The following is a 23,204-nucleotide window of genomic DNA, read 5'->3' as shown; positions in this document are numbered from 1 at the left end:
TACTCCTGAGGCCAGCACATCTGGGTGTTAGACAACAAGGGGACATACAGCAAGCTACATATTGACCAGAGACAAAAAAAAAGAAGCTTTGACATTCTTGATGGTTATTCCTGTGTGATAGCCTGTTGACTGCAAGGTGTTTGAGGGCTTGAGTATTCAGTATTTCAGTCAGCATAAATTAATAGAAGCTGAAAGGGGCTTTTACAGCATCAACAAAAGTACTCGTGTTTCCTTGGGCATTTATTTAGCTCTCCCTGAGAACATGGGCACAAAGTCTGTGTTCATTTGATTGCTGTGAAAAATGGTAGAAGGCTTCCACTCTCCTCCCTTTTCATTTTGCTCAGTTCAATTTTTTATGAGTTATTGTTTGTGTGGAACAATTGATTCCGTTTAGAAAGAAGTAGAACATTCTGTCAAATGCTCCTGTTGGGTGCAGATTCACATCCCTGCAGAGTAGTGCTAAGGCATTTCAAAGCAATCATTTTTTGGTTAAGACAAAAGTAATGCCATGGAGAGGGTTTTGTGCATCTCAGTGGCACTGAAATAAGACTGCAAAACCTAAAACCAAGAGGATGTGAGTGTCACTTGCAACATGTTGGATGCCATAGATTAGTTCTGTATGACCTTTAAGAGGACTGAAAATCTATTTGATTTTGAGCTGTCTTTCCCTAGACAATATACAGACTGCTAAAATCCTATTGCATAAAGCAATGGATGAATATGAAAGGCAGATTAATTTAAATGAAAAATGCAAACCCCATTTCGAGCAGAATGTGATTGACTGTTGAAAATATAAACAGCCAAAAAAATGGCAGTTCATCTCTTGATGTCCTCCAGTCAAAACTTTAGTCAGGTGCAAGTTATGCCTTGGTTATGCCTGATTTCCCAGGGTGATTGTATGTCAGTCTTTAACTGCATTATGCAAGAGGTCATACTTGATATTTGTTATCATCTTTTTCAAATTGAATCAGAAACTATAACATGAGCCAAATTGAAATAAACAGTGTTCTTATTTGTTTCTCCCTCCCTTCACAGGTACTACAGTGCTACCATTTTGCAGATGTCAGGAGTGGAAGATGACAGGCTTGCAATCTGGCTGGCTGCACTGACAGCATTTATAAACTTTATTTTTACTCTTGTGGGAGTCTGGCTTGTTGAAAGAATGGGTCGCCGGAAACTCACACTTGGTAGCTTAACAGGTGAGTGTTTCATTAGCATATGATATTTTCCTCATAATTATCAATTAAAGGAAAATAAAATTTCAAGTGCAGTTTTTTTCAGAGTAGTCAACTTTAAAATTACAATGTTGATGCCATCTTCTCTCTGAAATCTTACATGTTTTCAAGCCTATTAGTAAAATACCACAGCTAGAGGCTAATTTAAAAGTGACAGCCAGTTACTTTTTTGAGATTACTTTCTTCTTGAAGCCATGTTTTTACAATGTTTTCATTTAGCCTTTTTTTCAGTTTAAGGAATCAAATGCCTGGAACATCAAAGCTGGTTAGTTTTTAAATCTCATATATAATTTTGGGCTTCTTAACTGGAATTCAGAACCATCTGATGAAGGTGTGCCAGAGAAAGCATATTGCATAGCCATTGCAGCACTTTGTAAAGAATAATGCAGTTCTCTGCATAGTTACCTCACAGACAGTGCAGTAAATAGCTTACATACATTAATGTGATTTTAATTCACCTCCAGTATGAGCTACACAGACAGAATTGTGATTTTGTATATTTTGTCCAAATACTCAAACACCATAACTCATCACATAGTCTTTTCTTCAAAGCAGAGAAAGGCAGAGCAAGCAGCCTTCCTGTGTTCAGTGTGTCATGTTAGGATGGTAATTCCCTGCTTGTTCCTGCCTTCTGTGCTCGTTTTTGCTGAAGTCATCTGTGACCAAACTTGCCTCTGGCTGAATGTCTGGAAGGTTCAGATGTTTCCAAGAGCAGAGTTTTGTAAAGAGAAACTGTTCCTGCGCCTCTTGAAATAGTGTTCACAAATGTTTAGCTGTAAAGGTTTCATATCTTCATCTTTTTTCTTCATATTTTGTTCTGCTGTTGCTGTCAAGGATCCAAATTTCTAGTTAGTGCGCCACAGCAGAGAAGGACACCAGCTGCCATGTCACTGGGTGTGCAATTCCCAGCTCTCAGCTGAGTTAATCTACACTTGAGTATTTGAATGTGTTTATATAGGCAGAGCAGCAACAACAGAGTGACACGAGTTCTTTGGTACACAGTTACTCAAAGCATGTTTCTCACATTTTAAAGATATGAAAAAAAAATCTCAAATTGCTACCTTTAGTCTGTTCCACATCAGTTACATCTCCCTTCTATGTCCTTCTGTGCCTGCAGACTGTCTGTTGTCCTGTCTTTCTGTGGTGTGCATCTCTCCAGGGCTTGCACTGACATTTCTGATTCTTGGGTGCTGCCTCTCCTTTAATGCCTTTTGAAACAGAGGATTGGTTGATTGATTGGTTTTTTATTTGGCCCCACTAATCTTAGAAGTCTGGCCAGCCACCCCCAAGAGTTTATTGCTTATCTGCACCCAGCTGTATAGCTGTGATAACCAACATGGACTTTTCATATTATCAGTGCTCTTTGCTTTTTGGCTCTGCTTAACATGTTCAAAGGTTGTGCATCTGAAATGTAGATGTAAGTGTCTCTTACAAAGCATGTTAGTCATGGATCAGAAGAGGATATAGCAATAAGACACAGAATTAACAATGGAGCATAATGCATTTAAAGAGTTATTTGTTAATGCTGTTTGGACACAAAGTAATTGTTTAGTAAAAATGGTCTTTTTCTGTGGCTGGTTGCTGGCTGCCTGTCTGCAGCATCACTTGAGCCAAGCTCTAATGCTTGCTGTGGTTTTATCCTACAGTCCTTAAGGATAATACAAATAATGACAGCCATGAAATCATACATCATCCCTCTGTACTAGTTAGAATTTTGTCATGCAACATTTGATTTAGGTAGTGGTGGATATGATATGTTTTCCTTAGCAAGAGGGCTGTGTAATAGAATGATAATTACTAAATCTACTGATGGATTTGTTTTCCATGTTGAGTTTTCTCATGGGGTAAACATATCTTACAGCTCTACTTTGGTTTGCATTTCTAAGGACATTACAATTTACACTGAGTTATTACTGGCAGCTTCTCTGGTCTTTGGGGAGGACAGGTATGCCCCAGTCTCCCACTGCATAAAATGAAGACAAAACTATTGCTTTTGCCTGCTGCTGCAAGGATGTGGGGCTTTTTTTTTTTTTTTTTTTTTAATAAAACCTTATTGATTAGATGTTTATTAGATAAAAACCTACAAGTATAATCAGAGAGTAACATTAATGTTTTGATTAAAAGTCAATATACTGTAATTTAATTTTTTAATCTTATGCAACTTTTCCTATTTTCTGAAAACATTTGGCAGAGATGTTTTAGATTTCATTGTCTTTGTCATTCTCAAAATATTAGAAACTTTTGAAAAATGGAACCTTCCAGATAACATTATGAAAAATTATACTAAATTTCTGAAAAACCCCCCCCACTGTTTTAGTTCTCTTTACTACAATTACTGATTTGTCTCGGTTTCCTGTCCATTTTATATCTTTCTTTATCTTGTCTGTACAAGTTCTTTATTTTTCTTCTGCTTTTTTCTTTAGTTAATGTCTTTATTCAAAGCTGTTAGTTGAAAAGCATGCAGGAACTCTGACAAGTATATTATTCATTTTATTTGTGTTTTCTTCCTTCCCTTCAGAAATTGTCAATTTGAAAGGTACTTGAGCATTGTACAATTTGTATCTCTTTTTGTAACAGAGGGGGTCTAAAATATCTTCAGGATATTTTCTTTTTCCCACCTGGGCTAATGATGTTCTGTGATTGTTTGATTTTGTTCATCATAGAAAAACATCCACAGAATGAAAACATATTAAATTTCCTTTGCCGGGTTTACATATTCAGTAGTTTTCCAAAGAAACAATATACTTACAAAGATACTGGAAGTGAGTGTTAGTGTATTTGGTTGACTTACAACACAGAGCATAATTAGAGCAAATATAAGTAAGATTATAGACCCTTTCTTAATATATCTGCTGTCTGGTTTATGGCATTTTGAAAGTACAGGACATCTAGTGCAATATCCAGCCTACCCTGAAAACTGAGATTATTAGTGCACCTACCAGCCATAGCTAGAAAAGAGCCAAGAATGGAATATCTCATGGTGGGAAGGTGCTTTCTGCACATATAGTTTAAGCTCTTAGTTGTCTCAGTTCAGGTCAATGTGTGGTCCAGCCATTCCTGCCTGTTGGCTGTGGCTGCTTGCACAGACATATCCACAGATAACATTATTATATAAATGTTATAAATGTTCAGATGTTATTTTTATCTCTGGGAAAGGTTGTCACATACTTGGGTGTGTTTTTCACATACTTCTGGTATGTTTGCCAACTAGGAAACCTTTCTGCAACACAGATCTCAATGTGTCATCAAGTAGCAAGAGCTGAAGTTTGAAAAGTCTGAGTTTGAGGCAGCTGCAGTAATATCATGAGTAGTGAGGTTTATCAATTTTCATTAAAATGTTACAGTATATTGTGTGTGTGGCAGATAATGAGAGTTATATTCCAGTAATGGCCTGTTGCACAAAATGTGAACCTTTTTTGTCATCTTCCTCTTGCCATTTTGTCCAGCTTGTGCACAAGGTATTTGCTGGGGGAAACGGAAGCAAAAAGATGGAAGGGGACTTTTTCCCAGCAGATGTTATGTGTGCTCTCTGTTGCACTTTTTGACGGTGTTCTTATGAAAAGTCAAATTTCTCTAGTTTCACAAAGGGAACTAGAGTCAATGAAAAAGTTGGTGCTGCTTTCTGCTTTACAGAAAAGCCTGCAAGTCTGGGTGTGGGAGTGGAGAAAAGTATGGTCATTTCAAAGCCACTAATAAATTTTACCTTTACAACATTATTTTCAACACCAAAAATAATAATACCTGTTCATTCAAGCAGTCATCAATTCCACAGATTAAAGGAGTCTCAACCTACTAATTTAGTATCTGGACATGACAGCTGGTGCACTTGACTTTAATATCTAACCTAATTTAGGATGTGGATGTAGCAAAGGGTTTTTTTTTTCTTAGGTTCTCATCACAGCTCCTTAGGGAATGCTGTTTGCATAGTGATGGGGTGCCTTGCTTTCCCAAGCAGAGTTCATTCAATAGAGAATTATTTCATGTGCTCTGGAGAAAAGTGTCACATTGTTCTTTATCTGTATTTTTAGGTACTGCTGTAGCACTCATTATCCTAGCTTCGGGATTCTTGCTATCAGCTCAGGTCTCGCCAAGAATCACACTTAATCCAACAGATCCTTCACATCAAAACTCTACCTGCACAAAATACAGGTGAGATTTCATGGTCATTCATCCAATCTTCTTGAAGATCGTTTCCAATTAATTTTTACAACCTAGTGTGAGTAACAGACAATTATTCACAAAGCCTAGTACAAGGAACTAAACTGGACAGCTAAATTTAAAATCTTAAATTCTCTCTGTAGAGAAAATGAGGCTTTTTGATTAAATTCTCTGAGTATTCCTTTGGAAATTCTTAGACTAAGTAAGGTGGTTAAGTGGCAAATTCCACATATGCCGCTTCTAATATATCACACCTGCGTCAGGAATATTTTATAAGGAATTTATAAAAATGCTTGCTGTTATTCATCTGCTTGTCATGTATAGCAGCTGTAAACTCTTCAAGAAGATGGGTTCCTTGCCTGTTGTTTTCCTGATCAGGAAGAAGTAATGTTCAGATAATTGCATACCAATAAACAATTATAATAAATGTGCAGGCTTTGATCTATTTTCCATATGCAGTCATAGTTTCAAATAACATTACTTCTGGGGGTCTAAGAATGTGTCATTTTTTATATTTTGTGTTGTTTATTCACACATGAGTACTCTTATGTTCATTTAGCTGAGAGACTAGAAAATTCCCTATTCAGAGAAGGCTAGTTCAATGGCCGAAGAAATTCTTAATTATGTCCAAAATCTGTCTTTTTGTAGTAGAAATAAATATCAAGAAATGAGAGGTACACTTCTGGTTTTGTAGCACTATTGGCTAGAAATACAGTTCTTGGCTTTTCTTATGCCAGAGCAATGTCTTAGATGAAAGATTGTGAGGATCTGAAGATTTATAGAAAACTTGGGAGGGGATGGAAGGTCCTCATTAAGTGTAAATAGTTACAAATAACCACAACACAGGATACTATCAGATATAATGATTCCTGTACTAAAAATTGTTTTCTACTGCAGAGTCAGCTATAATTTGCAATTTTTGAGATGGGCCTGTCTACAAAATGCTAAGTAGTCTGGTTAAAAGAGGTGAGGGGGAAAGAAGCTCTCCTTTTGGAATCAGATTACATTAAAAGAAAAAATGTGAGAAAGATTTGCCTAGTGCTTCAGTTAACTGTTTGGAAAGGATGTCTGGAGAGAGGAGATGCACCTTTTGTAGAACTCATAATTTGTTATTTAATAAAGCTAGATGGTAAATGTAACCTGAAACCATGTAAAATTTATGTATAGGAAATATGGCAAGTCCTACTTAAAAAAGTGAAAAAATCTTCAACAGAATTTTCATGTTTGAGTTAACCACAGCCAGTCAGGAAGAAAATTTTCATGGCTTTCAGTGTGTGCATTTCTGGGCAAAAGCATGAAAAATTAAAGCAGATAGTTCTCATAAAGGCATGTTACTTCATGAATTAATGGAATACTTGTAATCTGTCGTGATTTCTGTTTCTGATGTGAAGTGGGGAAAAGCAGATAAGATAAGATAAAAATTCAGAGGTTCTGGAAAAAGAGCAATAGAATAATTTAAATATTTTCATTTGAGAGTATTTTGAAATAGAAGGAGCTCTCTTTGTTTAAAGATCAAAGTGAATGGAGGTGGAAATAATGAGCAACATATGGGAAAGCTTTAGGTGCTTCTATTTTAATCTTATGCCATACTTTAGTAGAGAGACACAAAAGCCAGAGCTGAAAATAATAAATGGATGCATTTACCCACAAAGTACAGAATTAGACTACAGCACTCAGTCTTTAAAAGGTTACTAAAAAAAAAAGAGGGATTGATATGCCTATTAATAACTTTCACACTTGTATACCTAAAACTGTATGAATTTTTATGCCTCAGAACATCACCAAATTGTGATCCAGATGGAGCCAAAGGAAGAATTCCTTCAGCATTATGAATATTAGTATTAATTATTTCTGAAGGGTTTGATATACAAGCATATATTTGACTTGGAAAATTGGCTGTCTATGCACATTGTCAATAAGCTCAATGAAATATAATATATTGGTTTTGTCACGAGAAAGTAGATGGTGTTTTTGGCATTTCACTTTGGTTAGAAGAACTTCAACATAACATTCATGGTCTTGGAAGGAAGAGGAGATGGGGACTGCAAACCAGACAAAAGCTGAAGGTTGAGCTTTGTGATTCACCTCTCCTTTTTGGCCTTGGAGGTATTCCCCATGGCATTTATAAAGTTGAATCAAAAAGACTCCCAAACCTGAGGCTTTGGAAGTAAAAGTCTACTCTGTGTAACATAAATCTTGCATATCTTCTTTGCTACTTGAAGAGTAATGGCTTTACTGTACAGATACCCACAGTGTAGGGCAGCAAGGGTTGCTGTAGAGACAGGTACAAACAGAATATCCAATCAAAGTAAAGGGAAGTAAATGAATGGCAGTGGTCCCTTGCTCCTTAACCCATATTTTAGCTTGTTCTAGTAAAACTGCTGGTGTCTCAGATTGCTGAGCATTGTATCTTGCAAGTCTTCAAGAGGTCTCAGAAAGTTTGGGAGAAGCAAAAGGCAGCAGGGCTTCAGAAGATGAACACATAATGCCATCTCCCTGTACCTGCTTTAAGTATGTGCTTGCAGCTTGTAGTTCTCTTTCTCTTATGGGAACACAGTGCTTCTCTGAGCTGAGCTAAACTTAAAGTTTAAACCTCATTGCAGATGGGGCATTTCAGAGTGTGGGGCTGTTTCCTAAAAATAATTTGTGTTTGTCTGTGTCAAAAGGTATTTATAAGTTATGAAAAAATCAGTAGAATTTATTTTGCTGGCAGAAGCTTCACTGATGCTGCACAGAGTAAAAATGTTTTTTATGTTAGTAAATCTATTGTGTTAAAGTGTGGGTGTCCATTAAGGAACCCTTAGAGCTGCTACAAACAATCTGTTTGCTTGTTGTTCCTTCAAATCCATATTCCTCTGCGCAGACTAATTCCTGCTGCTAGAATAACAATGAAGATAGAAAGACTAGCAGATAAAGAGCACAGTCCTTGTCCTAACTCAAAAAAGCACATAGGGCTGAGTACTGTGTTCTCAGAGAGCTGTGCCATGCAAATGGAGTTACAAGGCACCTGTACATGGTTGCAGAAAACAAACCAGTAAGATATGCTGTGCATAAAATAAATAAAATATTTTCATTTGATCTGGAGATGTACAATATTGTAGTTGAACAGCCAAAAGATAATTCATTTATCTGTAAAAAAAAATATTGAATCATGGAAATACCTCAAATTCAGCAGGGCACTCCAAACACTGTGATTTGTTTTGCCTCCTTACAGCTGGAAGTGGGTGTTTATCTCACTGAGGAGAGGCAGGGTGAGTGCTCCTCTGCACCATCCATTAATCAAATTTCATTTTCACACTCAGCTGTATAAGGTTGTGCAGATATTTGCAGTGTGACCACCTGTTTTATTTGATCTTAATCTCCTCAGCAGGTGTGATTGTACTTATCATCAAGGCCACAGAAATCTGAAAGGTAAATTTAAGAATACAACACAACACCATTCCAGAATTTGTCACCTTAGAAGTGAAAAGATGAACTATCCATTCCTACAATTATTCTGACTACCAAAACTCTATAAACATTCCCATTTTTATTGGGAACTTGTCTAACTCTGGAAGGAGGTTTAGGTTAGGGCATGTTTATTAGCTACCCTCCCACCTTTTCCCAATCTTTAAAGAATCAATGATGTGACTGTTTGGGACATTGAGCCATTTCTGTAAGATGACTGTGGTCCTGCTGCCCTGTATTCTTGCTTGGTTTATCTCTATTCATGTCTTTCTCTGCACTTCTTGAAACTCGGTTTGCTCTAGAAGACATAATGCAAACCTGTTCTGCCTAAGCAATATTTTTCCTGTCAGTTACTGTATGAAAGTGGTAAATATTGTGTTAAGCTTAGGTCAGCCTTCATATCTTAGGGAAATGATACCTGAGCACACAAAGTTTCTCAGAATCCTTCCTGAACAGATTGTCTTCAGATGGTTAAAATAACACAGGCAGTGCCAGCTGTGCTGGGCACACAATGATGCTGTTGTTCAGTTTTGAATTAGTCACCCTCATGTGGTTCATGATCCTTTGTACAAGTGCACACCACTGAGGTGAAGGCAACAATATTTAGTACTTCAGCATGGCCATTTAATAAGATAGGTAATGGATAGAAATGTATATTTTCTTTATGAATATAGCAGAAGTATGTAATTGTGATCAGTCCTGAAAAATTCAGCTAACCTAGTAATTGAAGCTAGTTTTATTGTATTTAATAGCCTTAGGATGCATATAGTAGGTGTATTGGGTATTGTACTTTATTTTACTGAGAACTCATTGACAATCTGATGTATCAACAAACTAGACAATTCTGTTTTTCATAATGTCACTGTATCATGGAACCAGTGTTTGTTAAAATATGATTCTCATTTTCTCTTTCTAATGTCAAAGTGCCTGAGCTACTGGTTTTCTAATAACTGAGAATTGCAGTAATAAATACAGTAATGTGTTTTGGCCATTGAGGTCAGAAAATTTTGAATATAAAAAGAGATAAACATGTCTGAGAATGCTTTTTCCAGCTCTTATGAAGCATAGTTAAAATTCTAATAGTTTATGTTGCAGAACTGTGAAATGACCTCGACATGGTCTTGAAATTTATTAAGTAAATAATATAGTGATATATTGCTTGGTAATGATTTTCCCTGTGCTGGCATATTGGTCCTATCAATCAAAACTTGTAATTTAATTTTAAATTGTAAAGGATAGGAAGGAATATGTCAATTCATGTAGGCATCTTTTAAGTGAGTGAAAAAAACCTTCTCTCATCAATTTAAACACAAAGATCTGAAAAGAAACTTACCTGAACTATAATGTCTGAGTGCAATGCAGTTCCTGTAGCCATTGGTAAGTTTTCCACATGCTATGACTCAAACTCTGCATTAGTGAGGAAACAAGTTGTTATTCATTTAGTAGCCTTTTAACACTTCACATCTCTGCTAGTACTTCTAAGACTTTGCTGTTTAACAAAACCCAAACCAATGCTTAGGGAATGATTTTTTTAAAATCTTCCAAAGTGATGGTGTTACACTTTACAAGGTCTGCAGGTTTTATTCACACAATAATGATTTTAATCAAGTTTGAACAGGGCTTCTATCTGATATGCCTGGAAGCTGAAAATATATTTATCTACCTGGAGGGTCTCTTTGGAAAAATAGTTTTGAAAACAAATTATTCTACAGAAACAGCCACTCTGTCCAAAATAAAGGCATGTGTAAGTCAGTTGTTTCTGTTCTTTATTGTCTGTGTTGCTCAAAAATAAATCAAGAAGCTCTGTAGTTGGAGGCTATATAAATTCAGAAAAAAAGACCATCAAAGACAATAAGCAATTGATACCTATAAGCAGATAGATCAGGACCCTTCTCACGAGATGTGAGCATTTCAGCAGAGTCTGCTGCCAAGGTGCTTGCAGCAGTAGGGGGATGGCCCTAAGGACTAGGCAGGGTTTGTAGAGTCATCATCCTCATGGGACTGTGATAGGTGAGGAGAATAGATGAACCTTCACATCCTCACCACACCTAAACACAAACAGCAAACACCAAGAGGCTGAGAACAATTTCTGTGAGTTTGTATAAATTATGTTGCAGAGTTGAGGAATGGGAGCCTTTGTGAAGAAGGTTTAAGCAATGTTTGAAGAAAGCTAATGTATTATAGGTGGTTGGCATATCAGGAAGAGTAAAGATTCAGGGCTGGTCTGGAGCTTTAGGGAGGACACCTAAGAATTATCTCAGTGGAACAGATGGAGCAGGAGCCTGATTTGCAAATGAGAAAGGGTTGGTCATACTTTGAACATAACTGTGATTTACATCTGTTGAAGTATCTGTGTGGTAAACTACAGAACTGCAATTAGCATCCTCGTGCTGTGATTATAAATTGTAGCTTTTCCTTATGGACACAACTAAACAGATGTATGTGTTACCTCACAGAATGTTGGTAGAACTTAGCAAATACACTTCTGTTGCTTGGTCTCTTAACATAGCTGGAAAGTGCTCTTGAAGTCCAACTAGATTTTTCTCATTCTTTGTTAATTTGTTTGTTTCCTATGTCCCAAATACAACAGCTGGAAGTGATATCTGCAGTTAGCACACATTTGAACTGCTTAAAGCATCCCCTATATTCTTGTCCAGTTATTTGTAACCTGAATTTAGTGCTTCACTTCTGGAAGCAAGGAACCATGAGAAGTATAAAGAAAGGCTTGATTTCATGGCTGTGCAAACAGCACAAGCCCTCAGGTGCAAGCATCGGGCAGCTTTAAACATGGTCCTGGTACCTAACTGAGATGAGTTTGTGTATAAAAGTGAAGTCAGCCATTTGTAAAAAAACCCCTAAGATCCTTAGTTGTACATCTGGCAGAAAGTATCAAAATCCTAACATGTCAACAGAGCTGATAAGTCCACTGCAGTATTTGTCCAAAAGTCCTTGGCTGAATTTTTTTGTTGTTGAACTCAAGGCTTTGGCTATTTGGATTCATGAGTTGCCCATGTCCTTGGTGAGTGCAGCTGGGCAGGCCTGGCCTCAGCAGTGATGCTCAGCTCAGCTGCCTTGGCCATTTCCTTTTGCTCCAGGCTGGAGGAAGAGACATTGACTTGTATCTTGTAGACAGAATACGAGAACAGAAGCAGGGAAAGCTTGATTCCATCTTGTTATTGTTCTGTAGGGAGATGAAAAGGAACTGCACTGCATGCTAAAGCAGGCAGAGATTGTGCATAGCCAGCCTTGGGAGCAAAGAGTAAACTGAGAGCAGGAGGAAGGATCCACCTGGCCTAGGATCATGCTTCCAGGGTGCCGAACAGCAAGCTGGAAATAGGAGAAAGCAGCACAGCCAAAGTGACATTCCTTCCAGCCTGCAATGATTTGCAGCCTGCATTCTCTCTGGGTGAGGTGTGCTAATCCTCAGCAGGTGCTGCAAGACCCTCCTGTCCTGTCCCTGCATTGAGCCTTTCCTGCCTGAGGCAGTTTTTATTGTTCCTGCAGTCCTCATCTTCAGGAAAATGAATATTTGCATCATACAGAGCAGGAGCAGTGGGTTAAAAAAGTAAAAAGTGCACAACAGGACAAGACAGGATGTGAGCAAAATGTCCTGCATGTAATATCTCTGGTTGGAAGGGACTCATAAGGATCATCAGGTCCAACTTGCATGTAGCAGATCAAGCAGATTTTCCCATAAAAAGTCTTCTTCACATACTCAGGCTGTTTCTGCAGCATATACTCAGTGTGAATGATAGATCTGAAAGAAGTGGAAAGAGTCTGTCCACAAAAAAAGTCTGTATTTGGGGATGTTTTGGTGCTCTGAGTGGCTGTTCTGCTACTCGTGCAGTAGAATATAATGAAATCAGGTGCTACATTCTGTACAGCTACACAGTCCAGAGTGCATTATCAGGCTCAGTTTGCATTTCTGTAGCTGGACAATAGGACCATACAGGAACATACAATTACATTTTGTAATTGGATAACAGAGAACAGAGAGCAAAGTTGAAAGTTGTTTAAAATGCGGCAAAAAATGAAAATTGATGAAAATTTTTTAATTGAGGTTCAGCTTGAAAAAGTCAAAATAGTGTGAGAAAAAGAGAAATGGTACTTGCAGAGCAAAGGCATTGGGCAAAGATCTTTTAGTGGTAAATCACTCAACAATAAGTGGCAAGGTAAAACTTGCAGCTCAAATTACAAGACTTCTGAGAATTGTAGGAGTGTCATTATTACAAGGTCATTTTGCAACTTTAAAGTGCAAGATGTAATGATGAAACAAACATAAGTATGGAGTATTCTAAGCAGGGGGGTAAAAGTAGTTAGGAACTTTTCCTCAGCATCTGGAGGGCCACTTTGTCAGGTCAGAGATTTTATTCAGTATTTTCAGAGACTGCATTAGAGCCTGGTAAACCACACTGTTAGGAAGAAAGAAAACGGTAATTTTGCTATCAAGAAAAATGTACACAGCTAGTCAATTAGTAATTCATCCACATAGTGTAAGATCTCTGTGAGAGAGGATGGCATTGTGGCCTTTGTGATCAACCTCTAACCTCAGGAACAGTTAATTGGGCAGGCTGATCCAGAGCAGAGCAATCTGAAAGTTGCTGCTGCTCAGGCTGGCAAGAAATTGCTGTCAGAGAACCTCAAAATTGGTGCTGTCAGTCTTTCTAGATATCAGTTATTGCTGTGTGGTTGGATGAAGGGGACATGTGTTGAGTGTGTTGGCAGAATCAGGGAGCAATCACAATGTTGAGGATGTGGTGTTTGTGAGGGCCCCAGGATGAGGTGAGAGATGAGAGTTTAATTCCATGTTCTCAAAAGGCTGATTTATTATTTTATGATATTATATTATATTAAAAATGCTATACCAGAACTATGCTAAAGAAAGAGAAAAGATATATCAGGAGGCTTAACAAGAATGATAAAGAAAGCTCATGACTGACTCCTCAGAGTCCAACACAGCTGCTGGTGATTGGTCATTAATTAAAAACAATTCACATGTTTGGATAAACAATCTCCAGATCACAAAACATGGAGAAGCTGAGGCTTCTCATCTTCTCAGGAGGAGAAATCCTGGTGAAGCGAATTTTCAGAAAATATCACAGTAACATGGGGATATCTACTCTTCTGACAGTCCATCAGCTCCTCAGCAAACGTGCTGTGATGTTTGAGCAGAAATCCCATTCCATGGCAGCTCCCCATAAACTGGGAGGTCAGGCTACTTTGTTCTGTTGAGCTCATGGCACTGATCTGCAGAGAAGCTGGGCATTTTTGGACTTCTGGAGCCTGGTTATTGTTATTCTGCCTCATGGGCTGCAGCATCTGACACTTGCCTTGTCTGGGTTGCCTAGGAGCCCAGCTGGCAAGCAGGGAGGGAAACAGGCTCCTTGTAAAATCTTTCTGCTGCACTGCTGCCTGGTTTCATCAAAATCAAATAATCTCTCCCAGGTGTTTCAATCTTGAATTGTCAGTCTTACAGACCACCAGCCTACCTGGGAATTTTGAACTGGCTTTTCACAGATGAACTTGTTTTCAAGGCACTAGCTCATAAACTTAGCACAAATGGAAATATCTCAGGATAACTAGAGGAAGCATATCTCCTGTATAATTGGATGCAAATTTCCTTTCCTACTTAGACATCCAAGAGTATTCTTCTATAGAGCTTTCATATAGAGAAAGAGTACTCTGTTATAGAGCTTTACTTTCGTAACTGATCTCTGGTGTGGATTTGAAGAATAACCAATATTTTTAAAGATTCATCCTCAGATAGATAGATGGATGGATAGATGGGTAGATGGATGGATGGATGGATGGATAGATAGATAGATAGATAGATAGAACTGATAAGGTACTTCTGAGAACAGGAATGAGCTCTGTAGAGATGGTTTCATCTCATATGTAATTATTCATCTCATAATAAGTATTAAATTGTGCATTTCTCTTCCTAATATATTCTATAGCCTATATTATTTATATCACTATGAGCATGTATATCAGAATATGTGCTCAATTTCAAATTGTTTAAATAGTTTAGCAGATAATAATGAGGCTAGAGGGAAGAAGAGCATAAACCTGAAACTACAATGTATTTTATTTCTAGAGTGAACAGCCTCAGCACATGGTGTCTTTGTTTTTTAACTACTTCTTTGAAAAAAAAATCTTCCTTGCTTATTTCATGCAGCATATTCTGTTATCATTAGAGTTAGTAACTGATAGAGGTTTCTGTATTGTGTTATGAAACAATTTTAATGTGTATATGCTGGGGTTTTGGAGGAAAAAACCACTGGTCTTCATCTTGGAAAAACCAATGGCCATGTCCCTCATCAAAGACAACATAAAATTTTATATCAGTGATAAGACAGGGCACAGAAGAATGCTAAATGTTCTGAATGGCAACTGCCTGCTCTTAGTCCTCTGGGAGTTAGATTTGAAGTGGCTTTAAGTCTTGTGTGTTAGATTTCTTGTATTTCCTTTGGCATAAATTGATCTTGTCTCTAAAATCAGAAGTCAGAGTCTGATTGTATGAACTTACTGTATAGGATGACAGGAAATCCTAGCCCAAACATAAAGGGTTTATAAAGAGCTGTTATTTAACTGTTCAATCTGAAAGACAAACTTCAGAAAAAAACATGGAAAAGAATAATTTTAAGTTAGTAAAATTGTTAGGAGTAGCTCTGTATAACCTCTGACATTTGGCAAAACATGAAATCCAGCAGCCTTTATTTGTTGAATGCCAGCAGGAAGACCAGTTGGATTTGATGGTGTTAAAGGTCCTTTTCAACTTGAATTATTCTACAATATCCAATAAAGCCAGAGGATCAGCTGAACCAGCAGCCATGTAGACAGACACTGGAATCAATACTCAAATCTCTCAATTTTTTTTTTCTGGATGGGAGTAGGAATAAATAAGATATCTTGTGTTTCCCACTTGACTGGTTAACTGATACCAGCACTACATGAGGTTGTGTGGAGTTACCCAGCAGGATGGAACAGACAGTGCAAGTTCAGCTCTGCTGTTCATCTCTGCATTGATTCTTGTGAGGGAGCCAGGAGGTCTCCAGCCCCTGTCCTCTGCTGGTAACACCATAAAGATGACACTAATCACTGTGTCTTGTTAGAAATTCATGTTGCTTCAGGCACTTTGACAACATCATTTCAGTGGAAAATGTTCTATAGTTTGAAAATTATATGTTACAATCCTGTTTGATATCATGGGATTCTTTTCAATATAAGAAAATATTTTAATTTTATGCATTTTAATATTATTATTGTATACTTGAATACATTTGTGATTTATAAAAATGTTTTCATTCACTTGCAGTCTTCTGTTTCTGTAAACTCTTTTGATTACTGCCCATTAATGTACAAATATCAATGTAACAAAATGCAACTAAATCTCACTACTGTAATAGTAGTATTGGCCTTTCCTTTGAAAATTCCTAATTGCACAATTACAATTTTCTCATTTATCTTTGCAAGAGAAGAAATGTTTACTACAGTTAGATAAAATTGACTTTTATCTGAAAGTTTTGTTTCATGTCCAATGTAAAAATATTTTCTGCAGTCTATATCTCAATTAAGAGCAGATTTAATGCAGCTTTCCTAATTAAAAAACCTCAAACTATTTAGACTGGAATTTGACCAATCAGTTAAGCAGAGGAAGGTGTGTTTAAAATAGATTTATATTCTAAACGTAGACAATGTAGAAATTCAGCAGTAATTTAATAATTTACAAAGAGCACACTTTTCTGAAAATTGGGAGAAATAAGAAAATTTTCTTAACACAGCGCTGTTTTTGCCATCTGCCATGTGAGTTGTCCTTATAAGTCTTTTAGAAACATTATAATACAAAGAGTTTGAATAACTAGATTTTAAGCATATACTTTCAGATATTTTATACCCATTTAATCTGCTTTGCTATTTTAATTTCTTGAGACTTTGTTATGCAGTTATTTCTACTTTTCCTCATAATGCTTAAGTAGTTTAAGCAAGATATTCCTTAATTCACAAATTCCCTCTTGTATTAAAGCAAAGATACACACTCAGAAAATATTATTTCCTTTGTTTTGTTATTACAGGTGTGGATGTTAAAGCTACTTTGGTCACCTTAATTATTTGTTTCCAGATGTTGCATTTCAAAGTTGAATTTTATTTTCAAATTTCCAGGCTCACTCTATGTTTTACAGTACCTATTTTTTTTCTAATTTTTACTGGCTAAAGTTATCCCTTGGATATTCAGGGGCTTTACTGGTGAAAATGTGTGTCTGAATCTAAAATGGCTTCCAGGGAAGATAAATACCTGTGTAGTTTAATCACAGGAGCAATGAGTGAGTGTTTGCAGGGCTTTGTGCCTGCAGCTTTCAGGTAACTTGCACTGCATGGGGAGCTTTGGATGCCATTGTAGCTCACATAACTACATCTTCATCAGTCAGATTTTATGTAGCTCACATACCTACATCCCCATCAGTCAGATTTTATGTAGCTCACATAACTACATCCCCATCAGTCCCATTTTAGAGAGAGATTTTGGACTGGCTCCTCAGTGAATTGTCTGTAGGGCCCTTGGTGTCCAGGCTGGCAGAAGGGTCAGTGGGGATGTGGTCAGTGCAGCCAGGGGCATCTAGAGAACAGTTTTGCTGTCTCAACCCTTGAGCAACTAACAGAATGGCATTGGGGAGACTTTGCCTGAACGTTAGCATCTCCTGCTCATTGGGACTCTCAATGAAATCAGAGACATCTCTGCAGAGCTGGCAAGTGTGATGCATGGGGATAACCTGCAAGAGCCCTGCACACTCTGCAGTGACAGGTAGATGGGATATTTTTGGGCACTGGATACCTGTATATGAATTGTGTCCACTGACATAATGACTCCTTCCATCAAATGTTGTGGAAATTTAGGTGTTGAGTTTGCTCACAGAGACAGACACGTGGTGTTGTGATCACTGACTGACTTGCATCCATGGATGCCCAAATTCCAGTTTGGTTATTAGGTATGATGCCTGACAGGACAAGGGAGAATGACTTCAAACTGAAATAGGGTGTTTAGATAGACATTAGGAAGAAATCCTTTTATTGTGAGGGTGGTAAGTCACTGAAGCAATTGCCCAGAGAACTTTTGGATGACTCATCCAAAGAACTATTTAAGGCCAAGTTGGATCAGACTCTGAGCAACCTGATCTAGTAAAAGATGTCCCAGCCCATGGCAGTGGACATTGGAACTTGATGATCTGTAAGGTCCCTTCCATCTCAAACCATTCCATGATTCTATGATGATTCTTTTTCTTCAACTCCAATCTGTCTTTTTTCAATTTAAATTTATTGTATGAATGAATTCTCCTGCAACCTGATCAGATATCACAGGGTAGATGCAGATGGGCTACCAAAATGAGTTACAGAAGAGGTTGCAAGCAATATGTGATACTTTTTGGAGAAACTTATTGGTCTTGTCTCCAACCCTGACAACTTAGCTATGTGCATTCCAAGACTTATTGGGAGATGCTGTTGGTTTTGACATCCACAAATGAATGATGTATTGCTTAACTATTTATGTTTTTCTCTTTCAGTTACTGCAATGGATGTATGTTAGATCCAGACTGTGGTCTCTGCTACAAATTGAATAAATCAAGTGTTGTTGAGTCCTCATGCATTCCTGTTGATGAACACTCTACAATGAAAGCAGCTTGGGGCAGGTATGTCACTTGTCAGGATTTTTTAGCCTTGTGCTCTACAGAGAGTGTATTTTATGCTATTGAGAACCATTTTTTTTTACAGAAAGTGTTAAATTCTTAAGATGTTCAGGAAGAAGAAAATAACTTGGCATTGTCAAAAATAGATTATTACTTCCTAACAATAAATTAAAGCCTTGACCCTGATGTGTGCAGCTCTTTTGGTGTAGTCTGTCACTTAGGAAGCATGGCAAAAATACTCTAGAAGTGAGGAAAATTACCTTTCCTTAATGTTTTTCATTCATTTGAAGTGGCACATTCCCTAGTTATATACTTAAAGCCCTCTGAATGAATTTTCTTTTAAAATGCATTAATTAAACCACGCTTTTAATATTGACCTACCAAATATACAGCTCAGCTGAATAAACTAAAATTAGCAAAATCTGAAAAGTTCAAATTGTCAAAAGCATGGGGTTTGGCCACAGATTTCTGTGGTTCTGTGCCTGAAAGTGGTGTCATGCCATATGTTGCACTTGAGTGTAAAAACGTGTGCAAAATACATCACACCTCTTTTTTATGCAGCACAAAACTTCCTGTGAAGTCACAGCAACCTTCAGGTTTTCTGAAGTACTGACTATTCCTAAGAAAAGCTTTGTGAGGTGGAACATTGTTCTTGTAGAGGCTTTATAAATACTTAAGTAATGAGCAGGGCTTGGATTGGGGTTTAGAATGGCTCAAGGGCACAAGGGAATTATGTAATTACTTCTGAGAAAACCACCTCGACAGAATTCATCTCAGCCACCCACACACCATGAACATACTTAGGGAATAGGCAAAGGTTTGTGTGTGATTTGGGCCTCTTCTCTTTTATTAACTTTCATACATATTCCTCAGAATTTAAACCAAACTGTCTCAAAGGCACTGAGTCATATTGGACAGAGGTGAAAAAGTATGAAAAAAAAGTCTACTAATTGTAGAATCATTAATTTAAAATTACTCTAAAATTGCCCTCATTTTGATTTCAGTACCATTAGGACTAGTAATTAATTCCAAGTGCAGAAAAGAGAAGCTTATATTTTTTGTAATCCTAATTTAAAAGCATTAAAAATTGGGGTTATTACTGTTAATAAATAACTGTGAAAACTACAAAATTTCATCTGACCTGCTTGTTCTGTGACTAACTTCAGTGTCACATTATGGAATATGCCTTGCATATTGCCTGATACCCTCATGTGATCTGAAGCATGTGGATTCTCATATTTGTAAGGTAGCAGATGTCTCTTTATATTCCAAGTCAGCATTCATTTTCTATGTGCTGTAGTTTTAAGTAGCCTGTCTGTAATTAGCAGAATCACACTAGAAGGCAGAAAGACATACATGCAAACAAAAAATTGTTATGAATAGTTGATAGATAAAACTAAACTTTATTTCATTAGCCAGTGCTATTTTTTAGCACAGTAAACGTGGGCATAAGCAACTATTTCATATTCGTGATTCAGTCTCATGTAGACTCTTTGCTCTACAGCCTGTTGGAGCAAATTAGGGGAGAATAAATATTTCATTTTCATATTGCAAAATGAAAGTCTTTCCATGTGCAAGAATTCCATACCATGAGGACCCTGCTTAAAATCCTTCAAAAGGAAATGAAACAATTTTATATATGTTATACTGGTAGTCACCACTATGAAAGTCCTGCCTAAAGATGGAAAACCAATAAAATATCCACATTTCATTTTTTTAATATTCCTCACCATTTCTAGTGTTTATTTCATTAATTTCTGTCTTGCCTTCGTTTTCAAAAGGCTGATCCTTCAAGCTGTGCAATGTCAGGTGGTGTCTTCTGTGCCTTCCAAGCCCTGTGGAAGAGGGAAGCATTTTGCCTTCTTTTCCTTCTGCTCCTTCTCTTCACAGATAGGTGTATTTCTGCTTACTGGCCATGGGGAATCCCCATAGAGTTTTGGGGATCACATTCTCATACCACCCCCCAGCTCCATTTGCTCAAGTCCTGAGTCTGCTTTACAGCAAAATCAGTCCCACAGAGCCATAGGATTTCCCTGCCAAGGAAAGATTGCTGCAGGGAAAACAGCACAGTTCCATCTCCAAATGAGTCTCAGAGCAGCCAGAGGCATCTGTATCTCCCTGGCAGCATAGGGAGAACAAAGCCTGAGACAAAGTACAGCCCTGGGGAAGGGAATTGCTGCCCTTTCTTTCACAAAGTTACTTTGTCACAAGCTAGACATACAGGGGCTATTACTTTAAAAATATACATGGCATTATGGTGATCAGAAAGTAATATAATAATTGCAGAGATGATTTTGTGGGCTGTGGACAGCTGACAGCTGTAATTATCAGCAGCCTCTTTTGTAACTCCTGCGTGTCCCGATGGCTTCATGCATCCGGTGTTAGATGAATGAGTTCAAATGGCTGAAAGCCTCCAGGGTTACCCTTGGCTCATGGAAAATATATTTGGCCATTAATTTTGCTCAGGAGAGAAGAAATTTGTTTCTGAGCTATTTGTTTGGGACTTGTTGGACCTCAGATGTCTGAGCATTAGCAGAAGCAGCAGCTCTCATGATGTTGATGAAGGAGTTAGAGAAGCAGCTTCTCCTGGACTCGGGCTGACAGTGCCATGCAGAGCATTTTGCTGCTGCTGTGATCACATCTTGTTTATGATTTTCCTGCTGGAAAGCTGGGAGCTGCAGCCATCTGAACCCCAACTGTCCTGACATTTACTCAGGGGCTTATCTATTCCTGATGTGCAACCTACCACCAAGGTGAGAGGTGCTCAGAAGCACTAGCAGAGAAGGCCTTGTCATGTATTTTTTAAAGCTCTCTGCAGCCATGCAGACAGACATAGAAAACTTCTGTTTATGTATTTATAGCTTTGCACTGTTTTTCACTGTTGGTCCCAAAGTACTTTGATAGCTGTAGTGGGCAATGCTTTGACTGTTACTATAAAATACTGTAATTTTATTTCCAAGGCATTTCCCCAGTGCCAGCCAGGTGTACTGGATACCACCTCCATTGTTAATTGCATTTATTTGGTTATGATGTGTTCTACATTGTGAAGTTCTGGGGAGGGGAGGGAAGAGAGCAGAGATTTCAGTCTCCTGTGGCTGCCAGCAAGGCTGTTTATGTTGCTGTGGTTGTCATAGAAACCCAGGGAGACAATTAAAGCATCCACATATTTTTCAAGAAGAATATAGCGTTTGGGCTCTGTTGGATATTGGGAACTCAGTGGCTGGCAGTGGCCCTGGGGAGGACAGAGACTGTGCAGGAATAAATCTGACTGAGCCCAAGTCACAGCTTAAGCAGCATGGGGAGTGTGCCTGTAAGATCATGCATGTACCTCAAGCAGCAGAGATGTATTTTTTATTATTTAGTCAGTTACATAAGCCTGACTGGTATTAGAATAACACAGGGAAGAGTGTCTTGCCCAGGGCACCAGCACAGGCAGGTGCTTTGCTGCCTTGGTATTTCTGAACTAGTTAACAAAATAGCTGTTGACATGCAAATCTTCCTGCATCAGGCTCTGCCCAGGGACACATAAAGGATGGTTTCAAGACAGTGAGCAAGAATATTCTTAAATTATTTACTTTGTAGTAAAAGAAGAAGAGCTGTGTCTTTTCTTTCAGTGTGGTCTCACGGTTCTGCACTGGGACTCTGTTTCCCAAGATTTAGGGAAGTTTTGCACGTAGCAGTAGCTCAGAAAGCCTTGCAGTTCTGTTCTTCATGAACACTGACTTATGAAATCCCCATGAACTTAATAGAAAGCATTAGCTCACTTGTACAGATGGGGTTGCAATGGGAAGGTTCCCATATGAAACTCAGGTGGCACAAGAGGGGTCATGGGTAGAGTCCCTCTCTCAGCCAGGACAAGATGTAGAGGTGATTGCTTCCAGGGCTGTGCTTTCTGAACACAACCCAAAATCCAGGGGTTTTCCCCACAACTACAATTATTCCCACAGTACTCAGAGAAATTTCTCTCTTGCAATTTCTCTTTGTGTAATTGCAATCAATACTCCTAAAGGTCAGCCAAGAATGGAGAAACTTTAAATTGCATTACTACCCTTACAGTTGAAAGAATAACTGCAAGGGAAGGAGGTACTTACAGTGCCTTGATGTGACATTAACCTTGACATGAGTATGTTGTCAAGACGACAGCAGGCCCACAACTGAGCTGAAACGCTCTCATGAGCAACTCTGAGCAATCTTCCTCTGGAGAGAACGATGTTGATTTTATACAGTAAACAATTATGAAGAAATAATAACATCATCCTCTGATCAGAGACAAGCCTAGAGCCATCCTGTCCACACAATTAGCTGGCAGGTCTCCACAGCCCCCAGAGGAGAATGATTGGGAACAGAAATCTATAAAGAGACAGGAGCTGAGTGATTTGCTGTTTTCAGCCATTTTTATTAACTTTGTTAGAGGAACATCTCTGTGCCAGGGGAGTTTAATGCTTCATGGAGAATCCTGCTTTTCTCAACATAAAGAAGCAGTCTCCTCTCTAAGGGCAGCCACTGCAAAGGCAAGAGAGCAGAAGAGCTCTGTCTTTGGGAAGCTCTGTTTTCCTTTAGCCAGTGCTCTCCTGAGCATCTTCCTTCCATGTAAAATTAATGGCATGTTTACAGATGCTCAGTAATGCTGTTATGTTTCACTGTGTGCCTGTTGCTCATATCTGCCAGTTTGCTGAGGGGT

General features: G+C 38.1%; 1 protein-coding gene across 1 annotated transcript in view; it reads left to right on the top strand.

Annotated features, from left to right (window-relative positions):
* SLC2A13 (solute carrier family 2 member 13) overlaps positions 1-23,204 on the top strand; it is a 144,701-nt gene that overhangs the window by 97,278 nt on the left and 24,219 nt on the right. Inside the window, exons 5-7 of the mRNA XM_063155476.1 lie at positions 1,036-1,199; positions 5,264-5,384; positions 18,401-18,526. Coding sequence (XP_063011546.1) covers positions 1,036-1,199; positions 5,264-5,384; positions 18,401-18,526 — 411 coding nt within the window. The remainder of the gene's footprint in view (positions 1-1,035; positions 1,200-5,263; positions 5,385-18,400; positions 18,527-23,204) is intronic.

The sequence above is a fragment of the Melospiza melodia genome, chromosome 4 (genome assembly GCF_035770615.1).
Source record: "Melospiza melodia melodia isolate bMelMel2 chromosome 4, bMelMel2.pri, whole genome shotgun sequence".
Classification (NCBI taxonomy): domain Eukaryota; kingdom Metazoa; phylum Chordata; class Aves; order Passeriformes; family Passerellidae; genus Melospiza; species Melospiza melodia.
The sequence above is the reverse complement of the archived record's forward strand: the minus strand, read 5'-3'. Positions and strand labels throughout refer to the sequence as shown.